The sequence below is a fragment of the Protopterus annectens genome, chromosome 8.part0, assembly GCF_019279795.1.
Source record: "Protopterus annectens isolate FY-2018-M chromosome 8.part0, PAN1.0, whole genome shotgun sequence".
NCBI lineage: Eukaryota > Metazoa > Chordata > Ceratodontiformes > Protopteridae > Protopterus > Protopterus annectens.
The window spans coordinates 715,884,985-715,898,916 of NC_056741.1; the positions used below are offsets into that span (position 1 = coordinate 715,884,985).

General features: G+C 44.8%; 1 protein-coding gene across 2 annotated transcripts in view; it reads left to right on the forward strand.

Annotated features, from left to right (window-relative positions):
* Nucleotides 1-13,932, forward strand: part of ASH1L (ASH1 like histone lysine methyltransferase) — a 3,741,676-nt gene that overhangs the window by 1,716,764 nt on the left and 2,010,980 nt on the right. For both annotated transcript variants that reach the window (XM_044080164.1, XM_044080163.1), the window contains exon 12: nt 9,788-9,934. In XM_044080164.1, coding sequence (XP_043936099.1) covers nt 9,788-9,934 — 147 coding nt within the window. The remainder of the gene's footprint in view (nt 1-9,787; nt 9,935-13,932) is intronic.

Below are 13,932 nucleotides of genomic sequence, written 5' to 3' on the forward strand. Positions count from 1 at the left end.
ATTTTTGGAAAAGCAGCATGGTTTGTTGACCATGTCCTCTCAGGCTGATGGATATTGAATCCCCTTGGATAGACAACAGAAACTAAGCCAATCGTCAGTCATTTTTTTGTTCATACTGTGGCATTGTCCTTGGTGAATGTAGAATGCTGCTCTATACGAGGCCCATACCGGTCCATAATGTCTCTGTTCATGTAATCCAGCGAGGTATGTATCGGGTCATTTATACCCACATGGACCATGATGGAATTGTACTGGTACCTGTGGTGCACTCATTTGAGTGTATGTATAACTTTGAGGATCCTGGCTCTAGATAAGCAACTGACTGACCTTGCCCAGTCTGGTAAGTGGGGCATCTGTGTGTTGTACAGTCGAGTCCCCTGTGATAAGAGTCCTGGGTAAATTGCCTATCTTTTCGACTTTGTTTTTAGTGGTCCATTGGGTTGTAGGCTTAAGTCCAGTGTTTGATGTTACTTTTGGTGTGTGCTTTAAAAATTACTGAGGATAGGCATTGCTGTTTACAGGCTTGAGGTTTTTGAGGTTTGAGGAGAGTACTTTTAGTGCCTCAGCATAAGATGGTCTATGTGTGTGGACGCTGTGTATTGTGGATGTAGTGTGTGTGTGTGTGTGTTTGTGTGTAGTGTTGACAGCCTTGTTTGTATGCAAGATGTTTGCCTCCAAGGAAATTGTGTATGTACATCTGTCGCATTATGTGTTGGCATCTTTAAGGATTTAAGGTTGTTAGTGAACATGAAATAATTGTTGCATTGCCTCAGGATGTCCATGTCTACCAAGCTGGCTACAGAGACATTTGGAAGTTGCATATCCATGTTGTCCAGACCTGTGTGTTAGGGTTGGCTGTTAAGGTCTGAGGACTAGATTTTACAGAGGTCTTCTAGAGTGGTCTCTGTGGATAGGGAATAGAGTTGAATAGTATTAAGATATGGTATTAGTGCTGTCTATTGGGCGGCCACGGTGGTGCAGCAGTTAGCGTTGCCACCTCACAGCAAGAGGTTCTCCGGTTCGATCTTCGGTGGGGATGCCTTCTGTGCGGAGTCTACATGTCCTCCCTGTGGTCGCGTGGGTTTCCTCCCACATTCCAAAGACATGCTGTAGGTGGATTGAATACTCTAAAATTGTCCCTAGGCGTGAATGTGTGCATGTGTATGCCTTCTGTGGAAGGTTGGGTGGCAGGCTGGCAACTCAATACTGTAAAACTCCATTGCCAATTATGAGTGGGCAGGTGATCCGCTGTGGCGACCCCTAACCGGGAAAAAGCCGAAAGAAGACGACAAATTAGTGCTGTCTGTTGTGCAAGCTAGCTGCTCTGAATTTGAGTTTGTGCAGTATGTCATTGCAGTTTACAGTCCCAGTACTAGTTTTGTAGGTTAATGTTTGTGTTTTCCAGCTCAGATAGAACAGGCCACCGCCTATTGCAACTAGATGGAATGTCCCAGTCCTTTTAATGTAAAAGCACAAAAAAAGATTGCTTGAGAGTATATGCTACCACAAAACAACTTTAACATACTAGCTAGACAAGGCAATTTCAAGTCAGACCAACAGCAAGTCAGTTTAAACAAATGGGGTGATTAGTCTTAAGTACAGATAAGTGCACAAATAAAACAAGAACTCAGTAGTTGATTACTAACATAGCTTCAGTATGGGTAATATTTACAAGCAAGTATTTAGCTTGTGCCTGGAAGGCACATGATCCAAGGAAATAAATTCAGAGGCTCAGGCAAGGACAGCAAGTGATGTTGAGCTCTTGTGGTAATCAGACAAGAGCCTCTCAAACATGCCAAATGTATACAGGCACCTAAAGCAAAGGATACAGGGCAGTGTCCTTTTAGTGTGGCTAAAGTTGCAGGAATCCAATACAAAGTAGCAACTTCTACACTGCAGTAACACTGCCAGTAAAGCTTCTCAGAGCAGCAGCAAAAGGTGGGATGGTTGGGGAAAATTCAAGCTGATGTGAGAAGCCAGACAAATCTGACAGTACATCTTGTCATCCAGAATATGTCAGTTCAACATGTGAGCCAAAATGGCCAGGAATATGCTTTGGATCAGTGATATATAGACTTAAACAAAGACCAGGATAGCAATCAGTCTATAAAACAGATCTCTACAAACCAGAGGAAAAAATAAACAAATCCAGGAGCTTTTGCAAATTAGCATAGCTCCCACCTTGACAGATTGTACATGCTATGGTCTCTACTTTTAACAGTACTGTCTCAGCTAAAGAACAAAAACAATTTATTTACAGAAAAATTAATAGGTTCCGTACAGAAAATTCAAAACTGATTTAAAAAGCCAGACAACTCAAGCACTACAGCTCGTCTTCCACAGTATATCAGGTCAGCATGCGAACCAAAATGCCAGAAATATGTTTTGGATCAGTGACATATAGACTTAAACAAGGGCCAGGATAGCAATCATTCTGCAAAACAGATCTGTACAAACAGATTTGTTCCTTGGGTTGTATTCCACTTTGGTGGCTTGTGCTGTGGTCTTAGTCCATATTGCTGGAACTGATGGGGGCAAGAAAGAACTGAAGACAATACAGGCATGTATCCACCCAACCTAGTCAGGGAAGAGTAAGCATGTCTAGAAGCATGGCTAGATATATTGGATTATCTGTGGCAGATGTCTCACGTTATCACTAATGCAAACAGAAAGCATACTCAGATGTATACAATTATGGCAAGTCTCTAACACTATTATTATTTTCTTTGCTATGACAAGTACTTTAAACCTTTTCAGGGTACAGTAGGAACTTGTTCTACTAGAATAGCATCTGTGTCAACAGTCTCTTCTAGGAAAGTATCTACATTAGATATTTTTGAAGCTGCACCGTGGTCTGCTGTTGACACCTTCAGAAAACATTATAAGCTGCACTGTCCGGGAGTGTTTTGACATGTTTGTACTTTCATATCTTGTAGGTGTCCTACAGGCTATGACAGTACAGTTATATAATCAACCCAGATATGATGATTTATGAAAGTTACACTGATCCCCTGTAAATGAGGTATCACTTTTGCTTGCAATAACACGTCCTATAACATTAATTCCTTAGGGAGTGGTGATTTTAACAGTAAACCTACCCTCCTTTCATCCCACAAAGAAATGCACATTTTATGGTACTTTTGCACAGTTAATTATTTTATTTTGTTAGTTACATTTAGCTGTTAGTTTAAGGAACACAGTCCTCCTTTCAAAAGTCCGGTGTTGGGGCTTTATATGGCTTTGAAGAAGTGAAGAAATCTCCTGGCAACACTTACTTCATATGGGAATCCTGCATACCTACTAGCATTTGGAGAAATCTTTAGGGGAGACCAGGCTTGGTATTCATGTAAAATGCTGTACTGTTGGTGAAATGTCTTACCAGAAGTGAAGACATAAGATGGATGAAGACCAAATGTAATGTTTTACTCACCACTTCTCAAAGTTCTGTTGTTGCAATAACAGTTCTTGCCCACAACTTGTGTTATACTTGCTTTTGGCTAGTCTTGAACTGCTATAACTATGTACAGGTCAGAGTCAATTACTAATAATACATTGCATTTGCATCACTACCTTTTTTGCTGATTTTTATGGAGAGCATTTTTAGGTATGCTAAGAGTTGCATAGTAATATACAGTTTATTTTTAAAATGTTGTAAACATGCCCATCAAGATTCAGAAAAAAAAAGTTCTGAAGTAGTTGTCTTCATTTGGTCTTCAACCTGTGGGTTTCCGGATCCGTATCGGATCCAACTTAGCTGCATATCCAGCATTTGATCCAAGCCCAAAGCTCCTCACTTTACCCTTAATGCTCCTGCCTCCTTCCTCCCTTCAGATCTCATTTGCCACACTACATGTCCACATCGTGACCTGAGCTCTATGCAGTAAAAGTTTGTGGTAAGTGCTGTTTTGGTGCAAATCATTTCTTTTTTCCTCTCTACTTGCCTTTCTCTACCTTTTACCTCCCCTCCACGTTTCCGTCGGTAAAAAACTGTCTCTCTTTCTTTCCCATTTGCGTGTGAGGTCTCTGTGATTGTGCTGGGCTTGAGGTTGGGACATGTCTGACACTCCCAAAACCGTATTCAGAAAATGTACTGAGTATGGCCATAAGCTCTCCCCAGGCGATAGCCACACTGTGTGCATAGTGTGTCTTGGGGCAGCCCATCTCCAAACCTCATGTTCCCACTGTGCTAGGTTTAATCCCTGGGCACTTAAGAACAGGAGGGACAAACCCATCCTTAAGGGCCCTCAGCTTCTGCCCCTGCCTCCTCCCTGGTGCCCGAGACTCAGACTCCCACCAAGAACCCCAGGGATGGAGATGAAACTTCAAAAAGGGATAGGCCAAAGAAGCTATCCCCAGATCGCTCGGCTTTGGACGGCCCAGCACCTAAGGTTAGGTCGGCTCTGAGACCATAATCTCCCGGACTCCATTCCCCTCGTTTTTCTCCAGAGCTGGAGGAGCCCCGGATCCAGTCGCTGGCTCAGGCTTCTCCTCAACACCCCTCCAGGCTGGTATCAGTTGTGTCTTCGTCCCGCTCCACTCGGAGCCCTAGCAAAGCAGAAATGGATAGGATGATGTAGAAATTCATCTGCACCCAAATACAGATGGGAGTCTTGCCTGCCCCCTCTCCCTCCAGAGCAGGGAGCACGCAGCCCTTTTTCACCCCGATTACTCCTCCTCCTCCGGTCTGACCTTCGGTTTTGGAGTCCTCCGATTGAGGACTCTCGGTGTTGAGGGGCCAGCGCTGACGGTACCCTGTACCTCAATGCTGGCTATGACCTTGAGCAGGTCAAATCCGACTGGCTCGGATCCGACAAGCTCTCGGAGCCATAGCCTCAGTGTCGGATTTGAGGGGTTGGTGTTTGCCTTGAGTTTGTCGGAGCGCAGCCTTCCTGTTGGTATCTCAGCGCTTGGAGGTTCAGCTCTGACTCCCTCATCAGGTCAGAGGGTAACGGCTCCTATTGTCCTTTCTCAGGGTGTCCGTTCCGCTTTGGCTTTTGATGTGGTGGAGAGAGTTCTCTCGATTTCTTCTAGACCCTTGACCATCTCGTCTTTGGACTCCACCCCGACTCCCTGTGTTTCTGGTGTGGTTCCAGCCATTCTGCCATCTCAGGGACAGCCTGTCACCACTTTACCTCAGGAAGCTTCTGCTTGGGAACAGCAAGACTTTGGCGAGTCCTCCCCAGAGATTCCCACTGAGGAGATCCCTTGCAAACATACGTGCAAAAAGAAGCATTTAGACTACCCACTGGAGCCACTGAAGACACTGATTTGGAGGAAGGGGAGGGTTCCCCCGGCCCCCCACCCCCAAGGATGTCTCTTTTGGATACATCATGGAACTCCTTCACCAGGGAGGGGGGGTGGCCTGCCCAAAAACCTGCCTTGGACAAATCGGTGTTCCTCGAGGCATTTGTCGCAGGACCTTCTACTTCCTGGGTGTTTCCTCCCACAGATCCTTTAGTGGATCTCTGGCATTGAAGGAACTGGACACAATGGAGCCCATTCCCAAATGTCCGGATAATGTCTTGAGCCCCCCTCAGTCTATATTGGCGTAAGGGATCTCTCATTGATGCCACTAGGAAGGTGCTCGCTCAGGAGAGTTCTATGGCCCACCCTCCTGACAGGGAGTCAAGGTTGATGGACAGCTTCGGAAAGTGGGTGTACGCTTCATCGACCTTGTCTGTTTGGGCTGTAAATTACATGGCACGTGATTCGGCTGCAGCGAGACCTAGTTAAGGAGATCGCTGAGTCGACCCCAGAGTCCATGTTGGCTGAGGACAAGAAGATTTTCTCCGCTTGTATGGCCACTCTAAAATCAGTAGCGAACACCTCTGTGCACCTCATCTCCCATGCAACCGAAGGAGCTGCTAGGGCAGCTGTTACAGGCGTTGCCATCAGGCGACACACTTGGCTCCGGTTCTCTCAATTTTCTGAACCTTTCAGGAAGACATTTACCAATGCATCTATGACGGTTCTTCCTTGTTTGGGAAGTCATTACAGGAGACTTTAGTTCAGAATGAGAAGTTCGGGAAGACTCTGCCATCGGGATCCACGTCTCGCCCCCTCAACGATCCTTCTTTAGGAATCAGTGAGGGACCAAGATGATATGATTTTGGAAATCTCAGAATTTTCCCAGAGACATTCAGGACTCACCTTCCCCCAGGGGCAGAGGGAGATTTGATCGACACCATCCTAGAGGCAGAGGGTGTCCGAGAAATTACGGGTCTCGAGAACCTTTCTTGGAAAGACCCACTCAGCAACCCGGAAGGGTTGCCCGACTGCTCGTCTCTGGAGGCAGTAGTGGGCCATCTTTCATTGGACCTAATGGAGTGGGAGTCTGTAACAAAAGATCGTTGGGTGTTGTGAATTATTTCCCGAGGTTATTCAGTCCCCTTCCTTGAGCCACCTCCTCTGCCCAAACACCTCCCGGATGTTCCACCTGTGCACAGGGAGGATGTAGCACTGGAAATAGCAAAGCTGCTAAAAAAAAAGCAAGTCATCCAACCTGCCCCCACCCCCTGCCTGACCACCCTGGATCAGGCATTTATTCCAGGTTCTTTTTGATGCCAAAGAAAACAGGAGACCTAAGAACCATTTTGGATCTATCCATCTTGAACCTGTCTTTGGCCAAAATGAAATTCCAGATGGTCACCCTTCAATCTATCCTGGCCTTCCTGCAGGAGAATGATTTAATGTGCTCATTCGACCTCCAGGATATGTACTATTATATCAAGATGGACAGATGCTCTCGGAGGTTTCTCTGCTTCCAGCTAGGAGCCAATCATTATCAGTTCAGAGTGCTCCCCTTTGGTCTCGCCACAGCCCCCAGGGTGTTTACCAAAGTGTCAGTATTAGTGGCTCACCTGAGTCTCCAGGGCTTTCAGGTGTTTCCCTACATGGACGATTGGCTCCATGCTGCCCCTTCCAGGCATCAACTTTGTCAAGCTAGGGATTCTTTTCTTCTAACCCAGAGGTTAGAGATTACCATCATCCCTGACCCTTGTCCAAACATTAGACTTCACTGGGGCACGAGTAGACACAATTCGAACCAGAGTGTTTCTTGCTCCAGACAGAATACCCAGTCTGAAGCTACATATGCTTTGCATTCTTCAAGCTCAGTCTCAGACAGCGGAAATAGTATTAAGGGTGTTGGAGTCCATGGTGGCCATGATCAGTCTATTGCCCTTGGCTTGTCTTCACATGTGGATCTTTCAGTGGACACTTTCAGTACAATGGTCCCTGTTAGATCTTCTGTCGACTCACCCTGTCCAAATCTCTCAAGTGTGCAAGGAACTCTCTTCGGTGGTGGAGTCTTTCCTCAGACCTGGTTCTGGGACGTCCTTTTCTCTCATTTCCCATGGCCACGATGACTACAGATGCCTCCCAGCTGGGGGGGGGGGGGCACTGTTCGGGAAGGACAGTTCAAGGCACATGGTCCCCCTACGAGAACAATCTGCATATCAGTGTCCTGGAGGTGAGGGCGGTGCTTCTAGCGTTGCAGGCTCTCCATGCCCGTCTTCCTTTAGGAACGATTGCTATCCAGATGGACAATATGTCGGTGGTCTGGTATATCAACAAACAGGGGGGAACCAGATCTTATCCCCTATGTCGCGAGGCTAAGGGAATATGGGAATGGGTGATCACTGGTCGTTTTCTGGTGGCAATGCGCATTCTGTGGAGGTCAACATTCTAGAGGACAGGCTCAGCAGATCTATTCTGATGCCTCACGAGTGGTCTCTGAATCCTTCAGTAGTGGAACAGATCTTTCACAAGTGGGATCAGCCTTGCTGCGATCTGTTTGCTTGTCCTTCCAATGCAAAATCCAGTGAGTTCTTCACTCTGAATCCCCCTCAGAGGGAAGCCCCCAGAAATGCCCTGATTCATCCTTGGGGCCCCCCAGTCTTCTGTATGCTCATCCTTCTCTTCCCTTAATATCAAAATTTTTTCAGAAAGCTCGCAGGCTGGGGAGCTTAGTTATCCTCATTGCCCCATTCTGGCCTTGCCAAGTCTGTTTTTTCTCTCTGAGGTCTCATCTGGTGGTTGTACCATGGATGTTGGATCTCCGAATCTCATATCTCATCCCCTCAGGGATTCCCCATCCAGACCTGGACAGTCTAAAGCTCACTGCTTGAGTGCTCCAGTTCCCATGATAGTTAGGACTCTCGGATTATCCTTTCCCGTCAAAAGAATTCTAGTGGTGGCTCATAAGTCTTCCACTAGGAAAGTGTACTCCAGCAAATGGAAACGTTTTTCTATCTGTGCCTCTCAGCATGCATTATATCCTTTCACGACTCCAGTTTCTGCAGTGTTGGAATTTTTATCTGGAATTTTTCAACAAGGTGCCAGTTTTTCTACAGTCGAAGTTCAACTTGCTGCAATTTTTAATTATCTTGTGGGGGATAATATGGCTTCCTTGGCATCTTCAAAGCTTTGTAAGGCCTTCCTCAAAGGTACCTTTCTTCTTCAACCCCTGGTAAATGACCTTACACCACCGTGGGCTCTTACCCTAATATTTCAGGCTTTAGTCTCCCTTCCCTTTGAACCTGCAGCTTCAGTGGATATGCAGTTTCTATCCTGGAAGACTGCCTTTCTGGTTACCATTACTTCCGCCAGGAGAGTTTCGGAACTTCAAGCTCTATCGATCAAAGCCCCTTTTATGATTTTTCACAAAGACAGGGTGCCTTTGCATAATAATCCATCCTTTCTACCTAAAGTAGCTTCAGAGGCCAACATTAATCAGGTGATCAACCTCCTGGTCTTCTTTCCAAATTTTTAAAACAAGGGAGAATACAAATTGCATTTACTAGACATGCACAGACAGTTACGTTTCTGCTTGCACAGGACAAAAACCTTTAGTAAATCTGACCAACTTTTCATTTCTTACTCCAAACCTTTTTTAGAGAAACCAATATCTAAAGTTACCATTACCCGTTGGATTTCTCACTGTCATTTGGGTGTATTCATCCAGGGGTATTTCTCCACCAAGTCAGGTGATAGCGCATTCCACCAGGTCTGTGGGCACGTCAGCAGCTTTCTGGTCCAGAGTTTCATTAGATTATATTTGTTTTGTGGCCACTTGGTCCTCATCCCATGCCTTCATCTCACATTATAAATTGGACATAGTATCCAGGAATAGGGCATCTTTTGGCTCTGCTGTGCTCTGGAATATCCTTCCATGAGGGCCTCCCAGGTGTCTGGTAACTGGGGGCTCTGTCCCACAGGTTGAAGACCAAATGAAGACAACTACTTCAGATAAAGAAGTTATGTACTCACCATAACGTTCCATCTGAGTAGTCATTCTTCATTTGTCTTCAACCATCCCTCCCTCCTTCCCCTTGCCTTGTGTGAACTGTTGTTCATAGGTTGGTACTAGGCTGTCGGCCGTAGGGCCTATACAAGCCTAGCCATAACAATTGCTTGGCTATTTCTTCCCAGACTATTTACTTCCCTCTTAAGAATTATGGAGGTGGTCACCATAGGGTCCCTCTTATCCTTGTTGGTTTTTTGTATGGACAAGTCTCTGTTGGGTCTGCTGATGGTACTGGATTGGGAAGCAAACTCGATCTGAAGGGAGGAAGGAGACATTAGCATTATGGGTAATGGGAGGAGCTTTGAGCTTGGATCAGATGCTGGATATGTGGCCAAGTTGAATCCGATACGGATCCAGGAACCCACTGGTTAAAGACAAATGAAAAACAACTACTCAGAAGGAACGTTATGGTGGGTACATGACTTCTTTTTTGTTTTTTTTTTTATATCCAGCTGACGTTTTAAAATTTTTGTCCTTAAGGAATCGAATGATAGAACAGTACCACAACCACAGTGATCATTACTGCTTGAATTTGGACAGTGGAATGGTGATCGACAGCTATCGCATGGGAAACGAAGCCAGATTCATTAACCATAGCTGCAACCCAAACTGTGAAATGCAAAAGTGGTAAGGATTTTGAATGTGTTTATTATAGCATTTCCGTTTCAGATGTGAATCTTTATAGAGAAAAAATTGTTAGCAGACATCATTTGCGGTGTTTCAGAATGTTGATTTATTCGCCATGTTTAATGCCTTCTTTGTAAGGTCTGTATTAACTTCATAAAATTTATTCTGACATTTCATTGATAAAAATGATCCTTCTGATTTTTTTTTACTTCAAAATAGAGTTGTGAACAGATATACACTTTACTGGAAGTTAAGAGAATATTTTGGCAATTGCTGTTGATGGCAAATTATATCCCAGTGCTCAGTAATATTATAAATATAAACTTGTAATGTACTGTATCCTTTCTTTGTCTTCTATTACTTTGTATACACTTTTCCCAGGCTGAGCTTGAAAATGGTACATTTGGATCAATGATGTACCCTGGTCAACAAATGATAAAGAAATGGAATGTTTCAAAACAGAAAGCATTTAAGACGTGATGTCATACTAACATACATTTTGTTAGATTGTTTGTGCATGAGTCCTATATTTCCGCTTATAATAAGGGATTTAATAAATTGCTCAATCTGAAGAAGTCTTTATTGAACAAAAGTGCTTATTTTAAATAAGAGGTCTTGAACATTCCTTTCCTATGATTTTTGTTTTGTGTGAAAGAGGGTTACAGGAAATTGACGGTGGATACGTTTTATTGTCTTTAAATATCATATATTTGTTTACAGCCCCCCCCCCCCATCCCAATATTCTGGAGAGCAGGGTTTTTTTTGCCTTTGCTGACAGAAGCAGTACCCTTTTCCTTAGTGCCATTGTACGAGTGCATTAAAGCAGTGTAATGTTCAAGTTGGTGTACTCTTGTCATTTAAGTGCAGTAATGTGCACAGTGGTGCAGGTGGTCAGAATGGGTAGCTCTTTGTTAAAAGCACCAATAGTCTGTAGTGTCACATAAAGGTGTCATTTCATGTCTAGTTTTCTGATGTTGCTGGGGTCTCCATCCCTAAAGGAAAAGAAAAGTTTTGACACAGTGTAAATGTTTTCTTGTATCTGATGTCAGTTTTCATTTTATACTCGACATTGGGGTTTGATTCCGAGCATCAGAACAGACTCCGCCATTAATGCAATTTGCTGAAGCCAAAAACTATCAAGCTTAACCCTTACCCACAATGCTCCTCTCCCTCTTACCCCAGATGTCATTTCTGACTTTTCGTGTCAGATGTGGTTGCCATTACTCTCGAGCAAGCTAAGTTAATTTTTTTTTCTTGCATTCCGACTATTCAGTAGTCTCTTTCAGCTCCCTTACCTTATCTAATTTTTGAACTGCTCCTGAACTTTTCTGTAGTTTTTGTATCTTTCTTCTGTAATATGATCGTATTCTTGAGTATCGTTGTTGATGGTCTTTTTCCCTGTTTTAACTTTCCTGGCTGTTTTCTTATAAAAAAAAAAAAAAAAAAAAAAAAAGGAGATTTATAGTAATCTGTTATCTTTCTTCTTCTGTTTCTTCAGTTTGTGTGTGTGGGCTGCTTACCATTTTTTTTTTGTTGTTGGAACAAGACATGGCTGATCAATCTACAGCTGCTCCTGGGTTTGAGATGCCAGAAATGTGGGCAGAAGATACATTTTTCGGACGCATACTTGCTGTGTGTGTACTGTCTAGATCCCCTCCATGTTCAAGAGACCTGCTCAATATGCCACTCTTAGCCACAGAGTTTTAGTAGAAAGAAAAAAAATAAATTAATCTTGAAGGGCTTTATCCCATCTGCTTTCAGCAAGGCCTGTCTGGTTCTGAAAAAGGTAAAAGTAAAATTGATGTGTCATATCCTTCCTCCTCTTCCTCCACTAAATCCTCAGAGAAATGAAAGAAAATTTCTTCCTCGGCACTGTTTTCAGAAAAAGCTAAAGTTTTCAGTTCTTAAGTTTTTTTTTGGAAATGACAGACGTAGTATCAAAAATACTGGTTCCTGCACCTTCTTTACAACTAAACCTGTCGGATAAGATAAAGTCGTTGACATCAGAGGCTTCTGGTGACAAGCATCTTGATCCATTGGCACTACAGTTATTGGTGCAGACCCTTTCCTCGGTGCCAAGCACTTTAGCACAGAGCAAGCTGTCGAGGGACTGTTCCTTGTTGACACTACCTAGAACTTCATACTCCCCCTTGTTTGACCCCTTTCCAGATAGTCTGCCTTCACCGTTTCTGGAAAGGCCAAAATTTCCATCCATTCTGTCTCTGTATTCCACCAAAAGCCTAATTGAAGATGGTGTGGTGAGACTGGTGAATAAGATACGCTGGGTAAGAGGATTGACAGCTTCCACTGTGGTTTTGGCCCCCATGGGCTTAGGCTTTGAAGTTTACTTTAGCCCTCTGACACTTTCTCCTCCAACTTCAGCTGAAGCTTTAGAGCCCTCTGCTTCAATTTTCTTGGTGCCGACTGTATCGGAGCCGAAGATGTCCCTGTCTTTGGACCCTGTTCTTGCTCTAAGTTCTTCAGATCAGCCGGAATTGGAGGCCTCCCAGAGCTGCATCTGTCCTCTTGGTTCCGAGGGGCTCGATTCAACTCCTTTTTATTCAGAGCCTTCTCTGCACCTTGGAGCCTTGGCATGGATCGTTTTGACTCTGGCTTTGGCCTTGGGAGGTGTCTTCTTGGAGCGGGGAGTGACCATGCTTCCGAGGCAATTTTTCTCTTTTGCGGGCTCCCTCCCTCTTCAGGTGGGTCAGCTTTCGAGGCTATGGAGAGAGCCCTGACTGCAGCAGTTAGACAGTCGGCACCTTACACTTCAGAGCAGATACCCTTACCTTCCTTCTGCTCGGATATTCAACCAGTACCTCCACTGGGTCAGTGAGTGCCAAAACCACAGGATTCCCAGACAGGAATTCCCTCTTATTCTTAAACCTCCCCAGTTCATCTCACTAAGGAGATTCCTCAGAGGAAAAAGTGCAAGAGGAGACACTTAGATTCCCCAGAGGAATCGTTCACTGAAGACACCGACTTCAATGAAGAGGAGGGATCCCCAAGATCACCCCCCCCCCGATGATGTCTGCTTTAGAGACATCCTGAACATATTAAAATAGAGGGGTCACTGGAAATCCCAAAATCCCTCTCCTTGAGGAGTCACTGTACCTGCAAGCTTTTGGCACTTGACCATATACCTCTTTCTTGGGTGACTGACTCCTCCTGCGGATGGGCTCATTCATTTGATCTCTCAGCAGGCATGGAAGGCCCCTGATACCATAAAACCTATCCCCAGGAGATGTGACAAAATTCTGTCCACCCCTGATGACAAACAGCCTGGGCCAAGAGGTTAGCTGTTGATGCCATGGTCGTGGTGGCAGCCACAAAAAAGGAACTGGCCAAGGAGAGTTCCTCTGTCCATCCACCCAACAGAGAATGTCGGGCGATGGATATGGTTTGGGAAGCGGGTTTATGCTTCATCGACCTTTGCTTTTAAGGTCCTTGAATTTCTTGGCACACTTGACTTCAGAGGGATCTGGTCAAGGAGTTATCCTTGCAGAAACCGTTTCTGAGGATGTCCAAGAAAAAGTGGCTTCCCATTTGGTTACCCTGGAGTCTGTGTCCATTTCGTCCATGAGGCTGATCGCTCACACAGTTGAAGGGACAACTAGAGCAGTGGGTTCAGGCGTTTCCAGTAGGAGACATGCCTAGATGCACCTGTGTAACTTTGCGGAGTCATTTAAGTCTTCATTCATCAGTGCAGCCTTTGACATGTCGTCCCTGTTTGGTCCAAAGGTTATAGAAACTTTATCCAGGTGTGAGAAAGATGGAAAGACCCTTTCTGCTGTTGGCGTATGTTTTTCCACTCCTCAATGGCCATTCTCTAGAAATCAGAGAAGAAGTGGGAAAACGTGGTTCAAAAGGTCCCAAGGGCCTTTTCAGAACACATGTGGAGGTAGGTTCCCCAGGGGCAGAGGGGGGAACCTCAGTGGAAGACACTGCCCATACGACACATGTGGCTGGTAAAAATCAGGGTCGCAGAGGTTCTTTCT